General features: G+C 53.3%; 1 protein-coding gene across 1 annotated transcript; it reads left to right on the top strand.

Moving 5' to 3' along the window:
• Positions 1–1,652: 1,652 nt before the first annotated feature.
• Positions 1,653–20,665, top strand: ISM2 (isthmin 2). The gene is made up of 6 exons (XM_032112852.1): positions 1,653–1,815; positions 15,886–16,146; positions 16,636–17,011; positions 17,805–17,945; positions 18,458–18,535; positions 19,006–20,665. Exons 1-6 carry the CDS (start codon positions 1,675–1,677, stop codon positions 19,521–19,523), a joined length of 1,515 nt encoding a protein of 504 aa, XP_031968743.1. The 5' UTR covers positions 1,653–1,674; the 3' UTR covers positions 19,524–20,665.
• Positions 20,666–21,814: the final 1,149 nt, after the last annotated feature.

Here is a 21,814-nt window from a genome sequence, read left to right on the forward strand (position 1 = left end):
GCAGGGGATTCTTGACCTCACATCTGTCTTGCCGTCTGTGTCTTGTTTTAAACATTTCTTTCCATGCCCTAGGTCTGCATAAACCACATGTTGGCATTTGAAAAGGAGGTGCAGGTCCTGATTTTAGCTGGGTACACAAATGGGCCCAGGTGATTTGCAGCTTTGTGCTAAGGCTGCTATAGAAATGTTGGGTTTTCCCTTCCAGGTCTCCCTTTTTTGGACCGTGCCAGCACTGGCACTTTTCATTAGCGGGCTGCAAAACCTCCTTTCAGTGTCCTTCCCTAATAATTTTTTTCATAATCCTTTCCCTAATTTTGTTCCCAGGCTCATGAACGCCTGTGGAGATCCTGGAAAAGATATTCTCTAGACCCCAAGTAAACAGCCACTCCACGTTTCCAAGAGGCCTTAAGGACTGGATAAGATGCTGCCGGCGCAGAAGAGAGCGGATCACGGAATAAAGACTTTTTTTGAGTGGTAGAAACTCTCCCGCAATTCGGGAACAGCCAGGGCTTTCACCGGGGAGCACAGAGCCCCGTTTCTGCCTGTCGCGGGCCGGCCCCGGGACGGGGGAGCCCGTCCCTCCCACCCGCAGAGCGGCCCCAGCCCTGGCGCTCGGAGGAAGGGGGAAAAGGGCGGCTTTTGCAAGCTCTTTTCGCCGGGGGCGCGGCGGGAGGCTCGGAACCCCCTGCCCGACCGCGTCCCTGCTCCCGCCCCTCCGTCCAGGGCACCTCCATCCTCCCGCCTCGTGCGGCCGGGCCGGAGCCGCCGGGGCCCGCGGCCGCCCCGCCCCGCCGGGAGGGCGCTGCAGCGGCGGGGCTGCCCCGGCGGGAAGCACCCGGTGCCGCGGAGCTTGTGCGAGGCCGGCGCCGCCGAGGCGCGGAACAAAGAGCCCCGGGCCGGCCTCGCCGGAGGGGCAGCGCCCTGCGGGCACCGCCGGGTGGAGGGGGCGGTGGCCGCCCCGGCCATGCAGCTGCCGGCAGGGGAGGAGCGGAGCGGGCGGTGGCGCCCCGGAGGGGGCAGCGCCCGGAGGGAGAGGGGGGAGGTCTGGCAGTGCCGGCAGCCTCCGAGCGGGGCAGGGGCGCGGCGGAGCCCTGCCCGGGGCCGGCAGCCGCGGCGGTCGCCCGGGAGGGGCTGGAGCGCGTTTCATGCGAGTAGGAGCGTCTCCCCGCCGAGCGGCCTCCCGTCCGCCCTCCGGTGCCCGGCGTTGCTGGCAGAGCCGCGGCAGCACCGGGGAGTGACTCGGCGAGGGGAGGAGAAGAGGAGGAAAAGAACTCGGATTGCCGAAAGGATTAGGAAGTGGGGTGGGGAGGCGAAGCTCTCTCCCTCCCTCCCTCCCTCCCCGCGCACATTTGTGAAGCTTTTCAGAGTTATCCTTCAGCATCAGTGGTACCGGCAGGCGAGCCCGGGGGAGCCGCGACAGCGGAAGGTGCTCGGCAAACTGCAAGAGCGATCAGAGGGAGCGGAGTGGCCCGAGCCGGCGGACCCTACCCCTGCCCTTACCCCGGCCCCTGCCCGCGCCCGCGGGGCACCGCACTTCCCGGCTCCGGTGGTTTTTATATATATATATTTCTTCCCCCCCCCCCCTCCTCTCGGCGGACAGGATTTGGAGCATTAAGGGCGGGCGTGCTGCCGGACCTCCTGCCCTGAACGTGCGAGGTGGGGAGAGAGGGAGAGATGCCTCTGATTAGAGGGAAAGTCGTGCTCATCCTCGGATTCGTCTTCCTGACAACTTTCCTGGCCGCGGTGAGAGGACTACCCGTGAGGGGGAAACAGCGCAGCAATAGCCCGAAGGAGAGGAGCTCCAGGCTGGAGGAGGTAGGGCGATCTTTGGGGAAATACAGAGAGCCGGGAGGGTGCTAGGACGAGCTCTTCCTCAGCCTCTGCACCCCCTCCCGTGCCCGGGAAAGCTGAGGGGGACAGCCGGTCACCTGGGTGGTCACTGGGGCTCTCTCGGACGTGGTTGTGCGTCTCGGACGGGAGCAGCATCCAACACGTGTCCCGCGGCCCGGCCGCCCAGAGCTCCGGGGAGAGAAGCAGCAGCGGGGAGAAGCAGGGTTTGGGGGCCCCCTCTTATGGGCTGTTTCCTCACCCGCTGAGGGGCAGAGCCCTTTCCCGGCCTGCGGGATTCTTGGACAGCCTCAGGTCTTCACACTGCACAGAGGCTGAAGGACAGGGGATGCTTTAGGCTTGCTGAGCTCGGGGCCGAGTGCCGTGACCCGCTGCCCGGGAAGATCCGTTGCCCCCGGCGCCCAGCATCCCAGGTGGGAGAGAGGGGTCCGGCTGCAGTCAAAGTAGCAGTTGGTGCCTTGCCAGGAATGCCAGCTCTCCTCTACCAGAAACCTAAGACACGATGGATTTCAGCCACCATCTCTCCTCCCCTCCCCGCCGAAACGCCCCTGGGGCAGGTTCCGGAGCGGCCACGCTCCCTTCTCATGCCGGCGACCTGCGCCCCTGCAGTTCCCCCCGGGGCAGGCGGCCTTGAGAGCCCCGCGGCCGGGAGGGGGATGTTCCGGGGCTGCCTGAGTGCCGGATCTTGTCCCGCGCTCGCTGCCGAACGCGGTTTGTGGAAGGGGAGACTTCAGCAGGCAATGAGGGTCTAGTCAGACTGGGAGCCAACTGGTGGGACCTGATGGGGATGACAGGAATGGAATGGGAAAGAAACTACCGGGAGAGCGGGTGGTAAGAAAGACTCTCGGATGGTCAAAACAAGCTGTTTCCATCTTGAAATTGTTCTCTGGAGGAAAAGTCATTCAGCCAGCAGAGCTGTGTTCAAAAAGTACTCTCTCAGATAATGCTACTGCTAAAACTAGGTGGAAAGGAATGATTGGGAAAGGTGGCGATAGGAGGAATTTGAGCATGACAGGGTCAGAGCAGCTCAGTCCTCGCCGGCGATACACAGGAGTATGGAAAGCAGCAGGTTTGATCTTCAGTGTCAGTCAGACTGGCAGAGGAGGTGCGAAGCGATGGGAATATACTTTATTGCTAGTTAATGCCAAAACAGGGTCTGATCTGTGGAGGAGTCATGCTGGCAGCTCCTGTCGGATGCACTAAACTCCATGCCAGCATGAAGCTCAGGGCACAAGTGTGAGAAGGGAGTCTGCCACATGAAATGCTTGGCTAAGGGGCAAGAGAGGGCCGAGTACTTGGCACCCAGCCAAGTACCACTAGTCAAGCCTGGTGATGGTTTTGAGTGGCGTGTGGACTGAGCAGATGCAAGAACTGCTGGGGATGATGTGCTGTAGTGCTGGTAATACCATGTTGGTGCTGATCTTTGCTAGTGAAACTTCAACCATAGATGTAGATGCTGCTTCAATTGCCAGACGAATGCCAGGCAGAGTGCCCTCAGGCTCTGGCTGCAGAAGGAGTAGGGATTTACACTTGAAATCCAGGAAGGTATTGCACCCCTGTGGCAGGGAGCAAGGGTGGGGACAAGCTGTCTGTTAGGAAGTTGTGCACGTCCCCACCACGGGATCCTGCGGCACAGTCTCAGGCTCCTTTTTATCTGACATCTAAAATACATGGGAGAGCATGTGAGCTGCTGTCAGTCGCGGTTTGTGAATGGCTGTGAATGGGGAGCGTTGTGCGGCCAGCCAAAGATCACATTCGGCACTTACACAGCGCGGCCTCTGTCCCCGGGACCTTTGCTTCTTGCAGAAATACAAACATACAACAAGGTTATAGGCAAAGGTTTGAGGGTGGAGGTTAGGAGCAAGGAGGAAGTTGAAGAATGGATTCCTCTGGGAGTCTGGCGGTGCTCCTGTGCGCACCCTGCATCCCTCAGAGTACTGGTGGCACACTTCTCATGGCAGGGAGGAAGCAGTAGGTATTCGCATATGTCTTCTAGCTGCGTTTTGGGATGAAATCCTCTGTTTCTGGTGCATGCAGGGGACAATTTAGAGTAGTCATGCCCAGCTGTTTGAACTAAAGCAGAGAGCACAAGCGCAGCAGCATGGTGGTTAAAAAAAAATCCAGAGTGATTTTGGGTCATACACACAGATGGTTCCTGTTGCAGCACTGATACGTCCTGTCTCTATGGCAGCAGGGCAGCCACAGCTGGAGTATTGGTTACACTATGGGTAATGCCCTACAGATGTGGGTAGAATGAAGGGGGCTGTGAGGAGAAAAATAGAAATGACAGAGCAGAGCAGATAGACAATCGAAACCATTAAACAATTACATAACTTGGATTTATTTTAATTTAACAACTTTGTTTAAAGCAAATGTTTTTCCTTGGTTTAGAATTGAATGGGAATTTTTGTAATCTGTGCTGAGCCTTAGAGTTGCACTCCTATACTAAAAAAATTTAGAAAAATTAAAACAAATAAGTTTTCCAGTAAGTTTTTTGGGATAGAAAGTCTTCTTATTGTAGGAAGGATGGAGAGAACACATGATTTATTTTTAGGTGCTAGCCTTATCAGTGTGTCCAAAGTTCTGTACCCCAGTCAGGATCCATTATTTCCAGCATTACCAAAGGAGCAAGTACTTGCATTTACATTATCTCAGCAATGACACTGGTCAGCAAAGCTTTGCCTGAATTATACTGTGCTCAGCATAAGCAACAGATGTAGTGAGAATATTTTGCTATTTCTTCAGTCTATTTGATTAGAAGTTGAAAAGACAGAATGAGAAAGTTGAAAGGCAGTTTTCTTTCCAAACTGTGACTTAAATCTAACAAGAGAGGTACCTGCTCATTTGGAGGTTTGTTGGTGACGTTTGAGAAGGCAGGTGGGTTCAGAAATAGCAGACAGGTGTACAGCAGGGGTTTTAGAAGGGCTTTTGCAGGTTGAATACATCATACTTTGATGTGGGCAGAAATGTGGCAGGATGGAGCACTGACCACTAAGTGACTCTTCAGATTTGGGTAACATAATAGTTGGAAAAGCTTGTGTCCCTTGTGGAGACAAGATACAGCTCATCACATCACTTAATAGTTTATTTATTTATGAAGTCAGGAGGTTTAAATGAAAAATATGTTTTGATAAACTCACTGGATTTCAAAATATTAGCTCTGAACATAGTTAATAGATGTTTGGATTCTTTCCAGCTGATGCCAATGAATTCCAGTGTTCTCCTGGTAAACAGAAAACAGCCACAGTCCTAACATGCTGCAAATGTAAACGTTAGGAGTGATTAGATCTGTGTGAACCCACACAAGAGCTTCAGTAGTTGTGCACAGGAATAACAGTGCCAGCAGGAATGGTGATGGGGGTGTTGGAGCATCCTGGCACTGACAGGGTGAGGCAGAACAAGCCAACAGTGTTTTATGGAGGGTCCAGCTCTGGTGGGCTTGGTGGGTGCTCTTTTGCAGGAGGGAACCACTCTGAGAGAGGAGCCCAAGAGTAATGTCAGCAAACTTCCCAAAGCACCCGGGGTGTTACTGCAGAGCTGGGACAGGGTTCAAATCCAGGCTGGAACTTGCTGTTGGATTTCCCCTGGTCTGAGGCTGTGAGCAAAGCAAATCTGGCATCTGCGATAAGAGATAATGGAAGGCAACAAAAGAAATATCAATCGTAGCATAAAGGCTGAGTTGGCTACAAATCAATGGGTTTGTGCAGCACCTGATATGACTGGCTCCTGGCCCCTGAGAAATAAGGAAACAACAGCACAACACATTATTTACTGGTTAAACCAGGCAGTGAGAATAGCAGTGGGAAACTACATGTAAAACTGAAGGTCTACACCTGATTGAAAATCATTGCTAGCAGTCTTGATTGAAATCAATCTGCCCTGTGCATAGGGGCGTGAGAGTGCTTAAAAATTAAATGTATAGCAGTGATGTGATGCCTGGCTGGAGAGAGCAGACAGAGAGCGAAAGAGCTCCAAGGTGACATGGTGTGGCTGTACTACATAAGAAGAGTGAAAGAAATATCAGCTGGGCTTGAGTGGAGTTTGTCAGGAGACTGTTAAGTCGGGGTAGCCTTGTCATTTGGGAGCCTTGACACAGCCTAGACACATTGGTTTGGGGAGACCACTGGGGTGATGGGCTGGACAGGCACAGAGGTCTGCGGGAGCCTGCCCTGTGCCTCTCCCCCAGCTCTTGCTCCCTCTTGACTCCTCTAGGGCTCTGGCCAAGGAGAGGATCTCAGTTGGCCTAGAGCGGTCTCACCCTCTCACGCTGCTGTGGATCCCCAGCTTGTGTTGTCACCCGTGTCCGCCCTGCGGGGAGCACCTTGCCGGGCTCCCGTCTCCTCGGGAGAGCCCCGCTGGGGTACGAGTGGGCAGCTGGATCGGTGCTGGCTGCCTGCGCAGCCACATCCCTGCCGCCACTGCGGGCTGTGTCAGTAGCAGAGTCATTTTGCCTGAGGATGTGCTTTTTACCTTTTCATTTCTTCAGCAATTAAGCGTTCTTGTCCCTGGCTTTGTCCTTGGCGGAGGTCGGATTTGTGGGTACAAAACGTTCACTGAAGCATCCTTCCGCTCTGAAAGGGGCTCTTTGTGCGCAGGGAGGTACTTCGCCCTTTGTAGCAAATTTCCTTTTGAGAAGTGCCAAATTATCTTAGTCAACACAGTTGAAAACCCTCCCGCCCTGGGGCTGAGACAGCAGCAGAAACAAAGGAGAGCCGGGTGTAGGGAAGCTGCCCAACAAGGGGGCTTCTTCCATTTTCACTGCACAAATAAGTCTGCTGCGTCCCCATTGTTATAATCAAAGGGGTTCCTGTAAAAGGCACATGTAAGGGGAAGAGATTAGGCATAAATCGCCCAACAGGGTATGGCCCTGCACTCTCTCTGGGTTCCCAAAATTGTCTGACTCAGTGCAGACCCTTTCCTCAAAAGACAGGCAAGCTGGGGGACTCATCCTGCCTCCAGCCATGATCTTTCTCAGACCAGTGGGGTGATAGAGGGAGTGTGCTAGAGATTAATTCCCACTTTCCTCTTGTCAGTGTCTTATGCACAGGGAGTGCACACTGGTCCACTGTAGCAGTAAGTACTCTTCTTCTCAGAATAATCCTCAAAACACGAAGCCTGATACTTCCCATAGGGAAGCTTGGGGACAGTCTGAGCTGCAGGCAGGCCCACAAGGTGTACCCGTGCTGTCCAGCTCCTTCAAAACAAATGTTACCAGCCAGAGGCTCAGGTTTTGTATAATATACTGGAGCAAGGAAGAGATTGCAGCATATTTCAGTGTTAAATCGTTTTTGTTTCAGACAGAAGCTTGCAAAAGTGCAGTGTAAAGACTATTTTTTTGTTTGTTTGTTTTGGTAGAATGTTTTTGTAAGGAACCTTCATTGAGCAGCCTGGTGCTTTTATGTGGTCAGCTGTAAATGTCAGCCTGCATGGTGTTGCTTCCAAGCAATTCCGTTGCTCCATGTTCCTTCTGTGTAGGGACTCTGGGGGCTTGTCTGAGAAGCTGTTTGAGATGTGCTTTCATCTCAGTACTTAAGAGATGAAGACAGCAAAAAAATGGTGACCTACCTGGCTCTGAGTCCTGGGCGGCCCTTGGCATGAAGGGCACCAATGCCTCTTGAGGTTCAGGTTGTTTAGTCTCCAGGGCAAGGATACAACTTCAAAGGGAACAAAATGCGGTAAATTGCTGCCTTCTGCTGTCCCTTGGCACCACAAGATGGGCACAAGGTAGAGACCTGGCTGCAGAAGGCCAGGAAACACCCATGCACTCAGGGAAGAGGTGGTGAGGCGTGGGTTTATCTTGGATTAGGAGCTGATGGTTGGCCTGCTCTGTCAGGGTCTTATCTAGCACTCAGGATTTGGGCTGCAGGGCAGGTGTGGGAACATGTCACTGCCACTATCATGCAGGGCTCAACTGGAGACTGGCACATGGCATGGGTACCGTGCCCTTCAGGTGAGCCGCCTTCCATCCCAGCCTTGGCAGCCCTAGCCTAGGGTGAGCAAGGCGTCCCCAGCTCTTTCCCAGCAGCTGAGCCCCAGGGCCCTGCTGGCTGAGGAGGCACTATTTGCTGGATAGCCTGGAGGTGCTCTCGGAGGTGCCCCACGTGGAAAATCGATCTCTTTCCCTCCCTGGGGTGTCCTCTCTTCCTTACCACTTTAGCACTCCCTCCTGCTGCCCTCCCTTCCCTGCCCTTCCCTTCACCTGCAGCCATTCCCACAACAGCCAAAATCACAGGGAATGCCAGCTGCATTGTGCCGTACCATGCAGCACCTCCATCGAGACAAGGTGTTGTACAGATGTCTTCATGTTAGCAGTTCCCAACACCTTCCCCTCTGGAGACAGTGTGGTTTTATTACATGCTAAGGCTGCTGGCTCCTTGAAAGTCAAAGCTGGCTGGGGAGAGGAGTTGAGCTTGACCCCAGGCTGGGGAGCTGCAGCCAAGCACCTGGGGCAGGGGCTGCTGGCTGAGCGTCATCCCAGCTTTGCCTCTTCGGGAAGACAAGATGCAGCATCCCTGCCTGGATCCCTTCCTGTGCAGGGCATGGAGATACTCCGAGTCTGGCTCAGGTGCCCATTTGTTGAAGGGATCCCTGATGGATTTGCATTTGTTTGGTTGGCTGCATTCCTTGTGCTGCTGCTTGCACAGAGGGGCAGCCTGTGCGCCCTGCGTGGGACAAGGGGAGCAGGTGCCCCCTGCACTCCCTCCTGCCCTGTGATCCCCTCCACCACCTCTTCTAGCAGGCAGGGGGAGGCTGGTGTTGATCTGGTCCTGTCAGTTTCTACACCTGCTTTGCAGTATTTGGGGTTTTCTTCCTTTTGCAGTTTTGCCTGGGCTGTGGCAGGCAAGAAAGCCGCAGCTGGAGCAGCGGGAGAGTTACGGTGTGCAGACTAGCAAATGCAGATCATTAGCTGGAACAAGTTAATGGTTACTGAAGCACATGGGCTTTAGAGCTGGAACAAGTTAGCAGCGACTCCCTCTGATGCATTAGGAGCTTATGTGTATTACTGCTCAACTATGTTAACAGAAACCATGTGCCCCAGCAAGAGCATTTGCCAGAGAGCACCAGAGGGTGTGGATGTGTGTCTGTTCATCTCTCTGGGGGACCTCTCCATGCAGTCTCCTTTCTCCCATACCAAGACTGCAGCAGAAGTCTCAAGGTCTTCAAGTAATGGGTGCCTTGCCACCAGCTGGTGTCATTGCAGCAGGCACCACCCATCAAGAATTGTCCCTTGGGACCTGTGCACTTGGACAGAGTCTCTGGTGCGAGGACAGCCCCATCTGCTGTGCTGGGACGTATCAGCAGAGCCAACTGTATGCTCCAGCTTCTCCACTACAAGGCCTGTGTGGTTCATCTGTCTAGAAAGCAGACCAGTCCCTCCTCCAGGGCAGGTGGGGAGGAAAACCTGAGCTGTGGTGAACCTTCTGGAGAGTCTTCTCCAAGTATGACATGGGAGACCCGCATGTATCCTGCCTTGCTGGAGGCTACCTGAGGAGCAGGTCATTTTCTTTGTCTGCAGAATGGGAGTTTTGCAGACAAAGAATTTTGTCTCAGTGTTAAAGAGAGAAAAGATATTTATGGTAGAGAAGCATCTGCCAGTGAAATGATCTGCATGAGGAGGGCAACAGTGTGGCATGGTGAGGTGAAAGGCCACAAGGCTGCTACTTTTCCTCCTTATGTCACAAGTGATCTGGGTTGGGAGGATGCCATGGGCAAGTTACTCATGAGCACACCCACAAGAGAGCCGACTGGGATGAGAGGGCCTGGGCTGTGCCAATGGGATGCATGGTGAGGAGCATTCTCAGTAGCCTGGGCAACCTCCTCATTTCTGGTCTTGCACAAAGTCAGCTATGCTGTGTCCTTGCTCCTCATGGTGCTGCGTGCTGCTGCTTCTCTGTGCTGTGGTGTCTTCTGCTCCAGGGCTGGCTCTGCCTCAGGGGCAACTGAGTCACCGACCTTGGAAAGAGTTTTGAGATTACAGTTGTTGCAACTGTGAGACATGAAAATAAATGTGAAACATGAGGAGGCCTTTGATGCTGCCTCCTGCAGCTCCCTACCCAAGACAGTTGGGATGAAGCTAGCTAGAAGAGAAAGTGATACCGTATGATCTAAAGTATTTTGATAACTGCATGAAAATTATAATCATGAGGGCGTAATAATTATCTGCACAGCCTACAGTTTGCTGCTGGCTCCTGCTGGTGTGTCGTAAACAGGATCTGCCCACGTAATAACCAAGTGCCTTGTCTGTTCTGTAAGCACTTGTAGAACTCTCCTAAAACCTAAAGGGAGTGTTTACTAAAAGAAAAGAACAAGCCAACAAAAACAAACAAACAAACCAATAACCCCCCCTCCCAGCACCCACGTAAGTTGATCCTGAGGTGGACCGGATAGTACAGCAATTGGGAAGTCATGGCTCTGCTCTTCACCTGTGCCACAGCCCCTTTGCGGGCAGGAGTGTAACCCAGGGCACAAGAAGAGGGAGGCAACTGGAGGTGTTAACTTGTTTAAATTACCTCTGGCAGATCTTCCGGAGCTCACATGTCAAAATCCTGAGTGATAGCTCCTGCTAAGCCACCTGCCTATAAGTCTAAATGTGTTGTGTCTGATGACTGGGGTTGTGGCTCAAAAGGTCTTAAAGACAGTAACAGGAACTGAGCAGCATCTTTGCATTCCCTGTTATCTCGTAGGTACCCACCCAGCTCTTGACACCGCTAGAAGCTGCTGTGCTCTGTCACGGCTCTGGGAAATCCCTTAAGTGGGTGATGAGCTGATGGCTGGCAGAGGTCACTTGCCTAATGTGCATCCCATGGATTTTCCATCTGGCTGAAAGACTGCCAGTAGACAGGTTATGTGCTGGTGGATGGGTTATGAGCCAGGAGGATCAAACTACAGCCCTCAGGAGGCTGCAGTGGTTTCAGCTGGCTGGGCTAAAAAAGCCCTTTATTTGAGCAGTGCCTCATAGAGGAGAAAGCATGCACTATGGGAGGGAGGCATCATGGCACACTGCATTTGTTCCTGGTGATTACCCTGCTGTTCAACCTTACTTTATTTTAAAGAGACAACAGTGTTACCTGTTAGCAGTAGAAGAACCTTCCTTTCTCCTAGTCCCACCAGCAAAAATTGTCATGAGCCTTTCTGCAAACTGCAGCCCCAGAGCTAACCCCAGACATGCTGGGCTTCCTTCTAGTGCAACCAACCAGCCTTCTCTACTTCCATAGCTTTATAGTATGGCTTTGTAGTAAAATCCTGCTCTGGAGTTGTTCCCGCCCAGTTTCAATCCAAAGATGTATTTTTTTAATACTTCCTCCAGATCCTTGCAGCTCATTTAGGTAAATATAAAAAGAAAAGTTTTATGGTAAAAAAAAAAAAAAGAAAAAATTTTGTACTTGACTAATTCATAAGTGGGCAAGTTTGCAACAGACTGCAGGACAGATTTTAAAATAATGTTGGAGAGAGCTTGGGGGAAAGAGAAGGAAGGTCTATTCAGGAAAAGATCAATAGTTCTTCTGGTGGTTTCTTGTTTCAATACAGCATGGTAAAACTGTTCAAAGGAAACCTAACACAAGCAGTAATGATTAAGCAACAAAAGCGCCCATTCCTTATAATTATAGCTCAGTGTGATACCGGCCTTTAGCAAATACGTCATTTTCCTCACTGCAGTGTTAACAAGCCCAAAGCACAGCCTGAATGTTGCCTCTGATCTGACTGCTGTGTGCACAGGTTTCTTTGGTTCAAGTTGAATGAGTTTATGTGCTCTATAATTGGCTTGGGATAGGTGTGGGTAGAAGCTGCATCCTCTGAGCTTGTGCTATGCTGGTGACTTGCTTGCTCCACTGGCTGCTGATGCACAAGCTCCAGCAGTGCTTTGCTGCCAGAGGAGTTCTCTCAAAGGTACTTGGGTTGGCTTAACCCCATGATGAGGGGCAGCTCTGCTCAGCAGTGTATGTAGTTACAAAGAGCACTGCTGTTGGGTGCTCTGGCAACTTGAGATGCCTACAGAGATGCTGAGGAACGTGCTGGAGGGACAAGTACCTGTGGTTAAGTGGCAGTGTAGTGGTGTTCCTGGTTGCCGAAGTGCAGTACAGCACAGGAACTAGTCCGTTGATGTTTTCAGGTTTTAAACTGCTGTAGGATCTGAAATGTCATGTCTCTAGTAATTTTTACTTAAGAGCTGCAGCATATGAACGTTGGCCATTTGCTTTCTTAACCTTAGAGACATTTCTAAGGCTTTCAAAGCCTTAGAGACATTTCTAGCAAAATCACAAATTTTAAGAGCAAAAGAAATTACTAGAGCCTTGAATTTCTTCCCTAGTGCAGTTGCAGTACTCATGTTGAGCCCAGTGACGTGGGTTTGACAGTCTCCACGAGAGAAGTTGTCATTTTTCTTGTTAATTGTTCCTGTGGTTAATTACCTATGGCATTAAAAGCCCGATCCTTATTCCTCAGTTAAATTTGTCTGGCTTTGACTTGGGCACATTGTTTCCTATTATGTGTTTCTGTTCTGGATTAGAGAGTCTCTGGTGCCTGATGGATTACTGCCTTAAAGAACTGGAAAACCAAGTCATTGCTTTCTTTCTTCAGCATGACAAACAAATTGAATTGTACAAGTTTTTCACTCAAAAAGTCTTTCCATCCCGTGAAATGTTTTTGTGGCTGCTCTCTTCATCATCTCCAGATTTTGAAGCAATTCTAATAGAGATGTATGGACTAGAAAGGGAAAAATGTCAGCCTTTAGTCTCTAGAGCAATGATGTGTGGCCTTTTCCCACACCTTTTCCACACACCTTGTTGCCTGTGTTATGTACAAAGTAGGCATGACACCAGGGTGAATTGCTAACTGGTTACTTCCCCTTCCAAACATCTCCTCTAAGGTTGTGCCTCAGGGTGTTTAGGTGATCAGTCCTACATGTGGGAGAGCCTGGACTAGGTGGGAAGGGCTCCTGGACAGGTAGGTAGGCAGGAGTGAGCTGGTTTACAGCCTTCAGTCAAAATACGATCTTCACAAATGGAAAGTGCATGCTCTTTCCCGAGTGCTGCCCCAGAGTTTCTCTCAGGTTCCTGCCCTGGGAATCCTTATTCCCAGACAGGTAGGATATGCCAAGTGTATGCAGGAGCAGCTGTGGCAATTCCTTGTTCAGCATTTTCCTTTGCTTGGTGCTGGCTGGTCGCAGGAGAAGGCTGGAGCTCGGCTGCCAGACATTAATGGCTTCCCAGCACTGCACTCTGCTTCTGTGGGGTGGTAGCAAGTGTTCTTCCATGATGGTGGAAGGAGAAGGGAGCTGCTGATGACCAGCTCTGCAATGGTTTGCAGCCTTTCTCCTGTGCTCTATAGAGAGCAGTGGAATAGAGTGTTCCCTCTGGACAAGCAAAGTCTTCCCTTAGCCCACTGCAGTGGCTTAGCTCCAGCCTTGATGGCTTTATCCAGCTGCTCCTTGGCCAGTGCAGAGGAGAGGGTGGATGTCACACAGCAGGAGTGCAAACCTCAAGGGCAGCTGCTTGTATGGCTGTCAGGGGACCCTTGATGACTTGGAGAAGACACATCTGATACCATAGATGCTCTGACCTGGAGGGAGCACTGGGCCTCCTAAGAGCTTGTTAAATCCACGGATTGATTGTCTGGGGCAGGGCACTGAGCCTTACTCAGGAGGGACATCTGATGCAGGGACAAATTTGAGCCCAGCAAAGCTTCAGATGCAGACGTTAACAGGAGGGAAGCGTTGGGTGGTACATTGTAGTGACCATTGCTGAGGGGCTCTGGGCCATCCAGGGCAGCCACCCCTGTCGTCCTTATGCCTCCAGAGTATCTGGGAGCTGAGGGGATTCTGTTTGCCCTGCAACACTCTTGCAGCCAGTTCCCCTGGAGCAGTTTTACATTTTCCCTGTGGGAACAGTACTCTGAATTTCTTGAGCTTGTTTGGGTGTAAAATCTGAATTAGGCATTGAGTGTAAATTTGGAGACTTTGAGTCTGTTCCTGGCTTGCTTGCTCTTGGGTGTCCTTGGGTGAGCTCAGATCTTGTTGCTAAGAGGAGACCTCCCTTTCCATGTGTATTAAATTTGGGTTGCCTGTGAAGTGAGCTTACCCGGCCCAACAAGCTCTTGGCAAATTGGGCAGGAATGCCAGCCTTGCAGGGCTGTTGCCAGTCTCCTGTGCAGGGGTTGTGCTGGGCATGTGCAGCTGGCAGCAAACCCAGCACCAGCAGGCAGTGTCATGCAGCCAGCACTGGGACATGGCTAGGTTTGCCTGCTCAGCCCCTCTTGCTATTTTTGTTCCACCTGGGCTCCTTGCGGCCTGCCAAGGAGTCCTGGGGCATGACAGGAGACTTAGCAAGGGGCTAAGGCCCTGGGAGATGGGCTGAGACAGAGCCAGGCATCATTCCCATGCATCCTTCTCAAAACCTTTGTGGTTTGGATGGGGACAGAGGGCTCTTGGAGGGGAAGGTGCATGCAGGGGGGTGTTTCTGTTCATGTTTGCTACCAGCAGTGCCACAGGAGCCCTCCAGGCCAGGGAGAGGGGCAAGCCCCAAACGCTCTCTCTGGGCAGCACAGGTTCTCTCCTCTCTGCAGCCCTCTCTCCTCCGGGCCCATCTGGTGAAGTCTGTCACCGGCCCTTCCCTGCGTTCAGCCTGCTCTGGGCAGCAGCCAAGGGACCAGCAGCGTCCCTGCTGCTCTTTTCCCTCCCCCGGGGATGGAGGGATCGCGGGCTTTGATGTACAGGGACAGGGCTGGGGACAGGCTGTGTGCGCTCATGAGAGTCTGGCTAGGCTCCAGCTGCCTTTGAAGTGCTCCAGTGATCAGGATGAAAGGGAGGGGAGTCCTTCCCCAAACCATCTGGCTCTAATTGCAGGTAGAAATGCCTCTCTGCATCCCCCCCGCCCGGCGCCGTGGGGAGGGGGCACTCCATGCTCTTCATTAATCCCACAGCTCTCGACTGGGCTGACGCGAAGGGTGAGAGCTTGGGAACAAAAGGGGGTTTCAGCTGGGCAGCCAGAAATAGGCAGCCGCTGGCGGAGATGCTGGGAGTTCGGGCACCTCTGCTCCCAGCCTTGAGCTGCGGGGCCCTGCAGACCTTCCCAAGGACGCCCGTGCCGCAGGGGGGGCTTTGCCAGTTGTTCCCATCTCGGGTTTCTCGGGCACACTGGAGCCTGCTGGCCCCTTGAGTCACGCTCTTTCGTGCCAGTACGCACCGAGTGCGGGACGAGGAACGTGGGAACTCGGAGCGGGCGCAGTCATTTGGCAGCATTTGCTGGCCGCCTCCCTGGCCCCCCGGATGGCTGGTGCTGCCTCTCCGGCAGGGCTCCCTGTCTGCTGCCGCTGCTCCTCCTGGGACTGGAGGGCTGGCTGCGAAATGCCATGTGCCCCTGGAATGGCAGCAGCACTTAGAGCCTTTGGCAGCACTCGTGAGTTTTGTTGACTTGTTTGGCTGGGCATCTTCCCTTTCCCGAAGAGCTAAAGGTAGCTGGGTTATATCTGCCAGCAGTTTCTTTCCCTCTTTGTGGTAGCCTTTGGACACCATCAGAAATCTCAATTAAACCTGTGTTGCTTGAAGTCATCTGCCCTAATACCAATGCCACAGAACTATTTATTTGGGTGAGGTTTTCCCCTTTGTCATAAAGCCCTTGTTGTAAACTTTTTATATAAATACATAAAATTATTAAACTTGAGCTGCGGTAACTCTGTGACCAGAAGCAGCCCTTGCTGTTAACCCATTTGCAGGGACTGAGAAATAGCCAAAAAGGGAGAGTGAGAACTGGAAAGCCAGGCGAGATGGGCAGTGGGATGGCAGAGAGGGTGGTCATGGGGTTGGACAGTACCAGTCTGAATAGACCTGTAAGTTCAGGTGCAGCGGGACTGAGTGCTGGCACAGCACAGGGCACTTGGTATTAACTTGATTGATTAACATGTTAATTGCTATCTTGATGCTGCAGTAAGATGGGGTGGAGGAACTGTTTGGGGCAGACCCGTCCTTGCAGGGCAGCAGTTTGCTCCCTGCCCTGCACTGCCACCCTCAAGAGATACTCTCTCTGCCTCTTCCCTCTCCAGGTCTCAGCATCATCCAGCCCCCGTTCGGCAGGAGACGAGGAGCTGCCACCATCGGGCAAGGCACGGGGGCTGAGGCGGAGTGGGCAGGCTGGCCCGCGGCGGCACAGGCGCAGAGGGGTGGCTCAGCAGCCTGCCAGGAGCCCAGCGCTGCCCCAGCCCAGTGGTGCTGGCCGGGAGGAGAGCCTGCCGTTCATGCTGGACCTGCAGAACTTGCCAGGGCTGGCCAGTGTGGACCTGAGTGCCCAGAACCCCAACATCCAGGTGGGGAGTGGGTCTGGGAAGGCTACAGGGAGCGTGCATGAGCACTGTGCTGAAAGTGGTGCTCTCCAGCCTCATTTGGTTCCTTAAGAGAAAGGATCTCATGAGCAGGGTCTGTGTGGCCACTGTCACCTGTTTTTTTGGTGACTACCAGCTGCAAATAGCTGGCATGGAGAAGATCCTCGACTGAGGAATTTGCTCACAGCCTTTTCCCTGGCTCCCCCCAGCCCCTCTCCACAGAGCAGGAGCAAACTATGTGGGTGACCCCTCAGTTTCTGAGGGTGGCGTTGGCCCCTGTGGGTGACCACCAGCCACCCTGTGCTTCCCGCTCTGTCCGTCCCTCTGGATGGGGAGAGACCATTTGCGCTCCTCATACGGTCCTGCAGCCCAGAGTGTCTCTGGCCTCTCAGGCTGGGAACCAGTACATGGTCTGGTAGGCCTGCCCAAGGGTTGTGCCCCAGCTCACTGCCTTGCCTTGTATCTGCCCGCCAGGTGACCATTGAAGTGGTGGATGATCCTCAGGCTGAGATGGAGATGGACTTGCTGAAGGAGACAAGCAATGACTGGTCTCTGACATCCTCTGAGTGGTTGTCTCACAAGGACCTGTTCTGGCCCCTCTTCTGGGAATACACTGACCCTGCTGAGGGGGACGAGGAGGAGGAAGATGAAGAGGAGGAGGAAGAGGAGGAAGAGGATGACAACCTGGATGTAGGGGACAGGGAGGAAGAAGAAGAGGATGATGATGAAGAGGAAGATTACACAACAGAGTATGAGGAGGAGGAGTCCATGCTTAGTGGAGTAGGAGGTAACTGGGACCAGCGATGGCCTGGGCAGAAGAACTGGATCTTTAAAGAAAAATATAATTACGGTGAGTTCTCTTGGCATGTGCAGCTGCCCTGCAGACCAGCACTGCCCTCCCCTGTCCTGCCTGGCCCACAGCCCTGCACCAGCAATCACAGCACGCTGGTGCTCAGCTCTTACTTACAAAATAAGCCAGCGTGCCAAGGAGCAAGGCCAGCACTCAGCTGGGGCTGCCAGCAGACATGCCAGTGTCCTGGCGGGAATTGCCCGTGCATGTAATCACACTGGAGCATGGGCTCTAGCGAAGGCATGCTCACATGAGAAATACAGTGCAAATGTTTTATGACAAGTGCTGCTGCCATTGACTCAGGTCCCTGTAGTGACATCAGTGCCAGAAGCCTTTTCCACAGACCTGGGTGCCCCCCAAGAGAGGAGCTGCAGAGGGCTAGATGGCAGATGGGCCAGGGCACCTCAGCAGCTCCCTCCTGCAACTTCCTGGCCATGACTTCAAAACCAGCCAACCTTTGCTAACACATGGTGATGCTTCAGCATCATGGCCAGTGTGTTGTGCAGGTTTGGTGAGGATCGGGATGGGCAGCAATACCTGTTTGGGTTGGTATGAATGGAAGCAAAGTTGTGAGAATGAGAGCTTTTGCTCAGGGATGCTTCCCTGGGGTTGGCAGCGAGGACGGGGTTGGCCCTTGGCATTGCGTGGCTGGGCACTTCCCTGTGCCCCAGGCAGCACTGTCCTGTCAGGGATGGAGGCAGAGCTGCAGGAGGTCCCAGGTGGCTGTTGTCTCCCCTCCTGCTAAAGCTTTGCTGAGGTCCATCACTCTCTGCCTCTTCCCTGCCATGCACAGACTATGAAGATGAGGAGGAGTGGAGCCCATGGTCCCCTTGCAGCATCACCTGTGGCCGTGGCAACCAGAAGAGGACCCGGTCCTGTGGCTATGCCTGCACAGCAACGGAGTCGAGGACCTGCGATCTGACACGCTGCCCTGGTGAGCCCCTGGCCATATCAGTCCTTGGGGACTGTCTGACTGACTTTGATGTGGGCTGGTTCCCCACTGCTGCAGGCTGGGCATTGCTCATGCTTCAAGAATTAGGTATGTTTGATGTGATCAGGGCTAATGACCATGGGGATTTGTTTCCACAAAGAAGCTATGATTGGGCTTCATGGCTCCCCAGGTAGTTGTGTGGGGCCTAGGGGTGGTAGAGCTGGCATCAGGCTTGGTGTGTGACTTCTAGCACTTCTCTCACACTGGGAGCTTGAAATCCTCTCCTGACATATTGAGAGCCAGCTCTATCCACTGGGATTTACATAACAGCCTCAGGTCCGTTGGGCCAGTCTTGCTGCTGGCCCTTCCTTCCAAACACAGGGCCATGTTACCAAAGAAGTGGCAGGAGAGGCTCTGGGAGACGGATGGTGTCTGGTGCATATACAGAGGAAAAAAACACCATTCCTCCTGGTGTTCAACCAGGCTCTTTGTTTTGTTTTTTTTTCTGTCTCAAGGAGCAGAAGGAGAAATGGTCTTCCCCACAGAGGTGACACCTTTCAAAAGCGACAACACCACAGAGCTGTTCAACTCAGGTCAGCCTCTGCCTCTGCCTTGCACTGGGGGCTTCAGTGACAGACCTTGGGAGGGTCATAGCTGGCTTGTGGGCAGGGCTCTGCCAAGGGGTCCTGTGTCTGGTGTCCAGACCTAAGCCACCCAAACCACTACATTGTGCAGGCTTCAGTGGTCATGCTGGGAAACCCAGTTGCTCCCACAGCTGTGGTACAACACTGTCCTGCTTTATGGTTCACTGACTGAGGCCAGCCTGCCACGTGCCCTCTACCATGAGGTAATGTTGCCAGCCTGGCCCCAGCACACAACCCCTTCCCTCTGTCACTGCCTCGGGAGTGGAGCCTGGCTCCAGCTCATCCCAAGAGCCTGGCTGCTCCTGCCTGGTGGTTGCAGGCTCCACTGGTGGTGTTGGCATGGCTTCAGGCAAATGGCAGCTGGGTAAAGTGGGGTGCAGAATGTGCATGCCCTCACCCTTTTGGTACCCTCCCCCCAGAGGTGGACAGCTGTGAGAAGTGGCTGAACTGCAAGAGCGACTTCCTCACCAAGTACCTGAGCAAGGTGCTGACGGACCTGCCCAGCTGCCCCTGCTCCTACCCTCTGGAGGCCGTCTACAGTGCCGTCAACCTGCGGGATGAGCAGCAGGGCAAGAGCTTCCGATGGCGGGATGCCAGCGGCCCCAAGGAGCGCCTGGACATCTACAAGCCGACGGCACGCTTCTGCCTGCGCTCCATGCTCTCCCTTGACAGCACCACCCTGGCTGCCCAGCACTGCTGCTATGATGAGCACACCCGCCTCATCACCCGTGGCAAGGGGGCCGGTGTCCCCAACCTCATCAGCACCGAGTTCTCCCCGGAGCTGCACTACAAGGTGGACATGCTGCCCTGGATCCTCTGCAAGGGCGACTGGAGCCGGTATCACGCCGTCCGGCCCCCCAACAATGGGCAACGGTGTGCTGACAACCCCACCGAGGAGGAGTACCTCTCCCAGCTGCAGGAGGCCAAGGAGTACTAGCCACAGCCACTCTCCAAGGTGCCACGACCACCACTGGCTTGCAGCCCTGCGCAGCCTGCCCAGCCCTGACCCTGCTCATGGGTCAGTGGTGCCAGGCAAAACGGGGAGGATGCGCCATCTGTCTCATCCCCTCAGAGAGGTGTCTCAGTCCCCCTCTGATTTCTGAGGGTGCTGGAGGTTATTGTGGTGCAGTGCCTGCCATGCCACCCAGGGCAGTCCTGCAGTCCAGGGCTCCTGGCCTGGCATGTGGGGAGCAGCAGGGGCTGGGAGGTATGAAGGGAACAAGGGGCTGCTCCTGTCTGCTTTTATTCTCTATGACCTTTCAACACAGCCTGTAAGCTGAGCACAGGGTGAAGTGGGCTCAGCTCCTGCTGGCTTCACGCCACATCTGAGGAGCTGCTGCAGGCATGGCTGCCTGCCCTTGTCTGTACACCTGCCCTGGCACATGCTGGTTTATGTCTGAAACGGAGGATAGGTCTTCCTGGAGAGTGCAGGGCTGTCCCAGCCACACATACAGAGCAGGGCCTCCCCTATTCTTGCGTTTGTGTGTGCACAGTTGGGAAGGAGCAGGGAAGGACTTAGAAGGGTCCATGGGTCCGGGGAAGGGGTTTGTGGGGCAGGAGGGACTGGCTGCCTGGGCTTCCTTGGCAAGATTGCCTTGCCACCAGAGTTTTGGCTGCCACAGCTATGCGTAGATGGACCTCAGAGGAGGTCAGCATGGGGACACACCACCTTGTGTGCATTTCAGCCCCTCTGCCTTGGTGCTTGGGGGAGGGGAGCAGGGTGGTAGCATCTGTGCAAGTCACAGCACTAGACTTCCACCAGTCCTTGGTCCCCTGGCAGTCCCCAGAAGGTCTCAGGAGCACCTGTGACACAGCCTCAAAGAAAGTCCTGTGTTTCCCACTCACAGCCCTGCCAGGGGCAGGAGGCACCTTGGCCACTGCTCATGGCATTGCTGGCGAGGAGCAAAAAGCACTGAGCCAAGCAAGACCCTGCTCCATGCCGTCTGCCCACGTCCCCAGCTTCTCCATTCTGTGTCTGCCCAGGTCCCCAGCTGGAGGCAGGCCAGACAAACCGAGCCATGGATCCTCAGGCTCACTTCCGGGCCAGGCTCACAAGTGTGGCTCCAGAGGAGGAAGACACACACATGCTAATAATGTCAATACCTGGTGTCCACAGATCATGAATTGTGATGCTTTCTGTTGGCACTTTGGTCTTGCCTGGGTTTTATTCAGCTTTTCACAGGTCCATGGCAGTGTCTCACAGCATATTTTGGAGGCTTTTCTGCAGAGAAGCTAGGCTGAGCACCTTTGTCCCTGGACATTCAGTTGCTGAACTGGCAGAAAATTTATAGCTTTTATTTAACAAATTTGTTGCATCAGGGGAAATAAGCACACATAAAGAAGAATGGAGTAATTTCTACACTAGAGGTTTCACACAAGGCTGCTAGCTACTCCGTGTACTTCTGCAGGGCACTGTTGAACCAAAAAACTGGTTGCAGAGGTCCTTTGTTGACCGTCCTGTGCTATCTGTCCTGCTTATGGGAGCTTTCTCCAGCATCAGTGAGTATCCTTGGTCTGAAAGCTCTTTGGGGAATCTTTTGGGGATGTCTTTGTATCTACTGAGTGTATGTTGATCCTTTTGCCTTGGTTACTGATAGAAGATTGCATCCTTGGTCATCCATACCTAAGACTTCATAGCTGGTAAAACAAAAGTATCCATGAAATTATGACTGAATTTTCTTACTCAACTGTTATTACACCCCTGTATCCCTAGACTCTGGTTATGGGTTCTATCAAAATACAGGCAGACATCATCCATTTCCCAACTGGCATGCAGTCTGAGACGACCAGTGTTCTGTAAATGGTGAGAAGGAAGAGAACCAAATAAGCACGGATAGAGACCTAGACCCTGGAAAATTATCATGATCACTACATGTTCTCTAGCCCAGATGATCATTCACTTGCTAGTTTCTGGCAAAGAGATAGGTCATATAGAGGTGGTCAAGAGGGGGTGACAGTGATCTGGTGGCTTGGTTCTGGGAGCCAGGGAGCCTCAGCAAGAGACATGGAAGCAAACAAATTGAGCGGCTGAAGCCGTGGAAGAATGAGCTTGTTAACAGCAGTCATTCAGCAGAGCGTATTTCCACTCCCATACCATATGCTATCATTAACATCATCAGATTCTCACAGGAGTTTATTTACCATCAGTGCAGACTTCTTAAAAGCAACGTCCTATTGAACGTGCCTAGTGTTCAGTATTGGACCACACATGGAAGCAGGACTTCTACA

Source organism: Corvus moneduloides, chromosome 6, assembly GCF_009650955.1.
Source record: "Corvus moneduloides isolate bCorMon1 chromosome 6, bCorMon1.pri, whole genome shotgun sequence".
In the NCBI taxonomy this organism is placed as follows: Eukaryota; Metazoa; Chordata; class Aves; order Passeriformes; family Corvidae; genus Corvus; species Corvus moneduloides.

Bases quoted from the DNA above. Each gene is read 5' to 3' on its own strand.
- ISM2 (XM_032112852.1), top strand. From the start codon at position 1,675: ATGCCTCTGATTAGAGGGAAAGTCGTGCTCATCCTCGGATTCGTCTTC. The intron at 1,816-15,885 runs GTAGGGCGATCT...TTCCCTCTCCAG, and splicing joins GGAGCTCCAGGCTGGAGGAG to GTCTCAGCATCATCCAGCCC. The intron at 16,147-16,635 runs GTGGGGAGTGGG...TCTGCCCGCCAG, and splicing joins CCCAGAACCCCAACATCCAG to GTGACCATTGAAGTGGTGGA.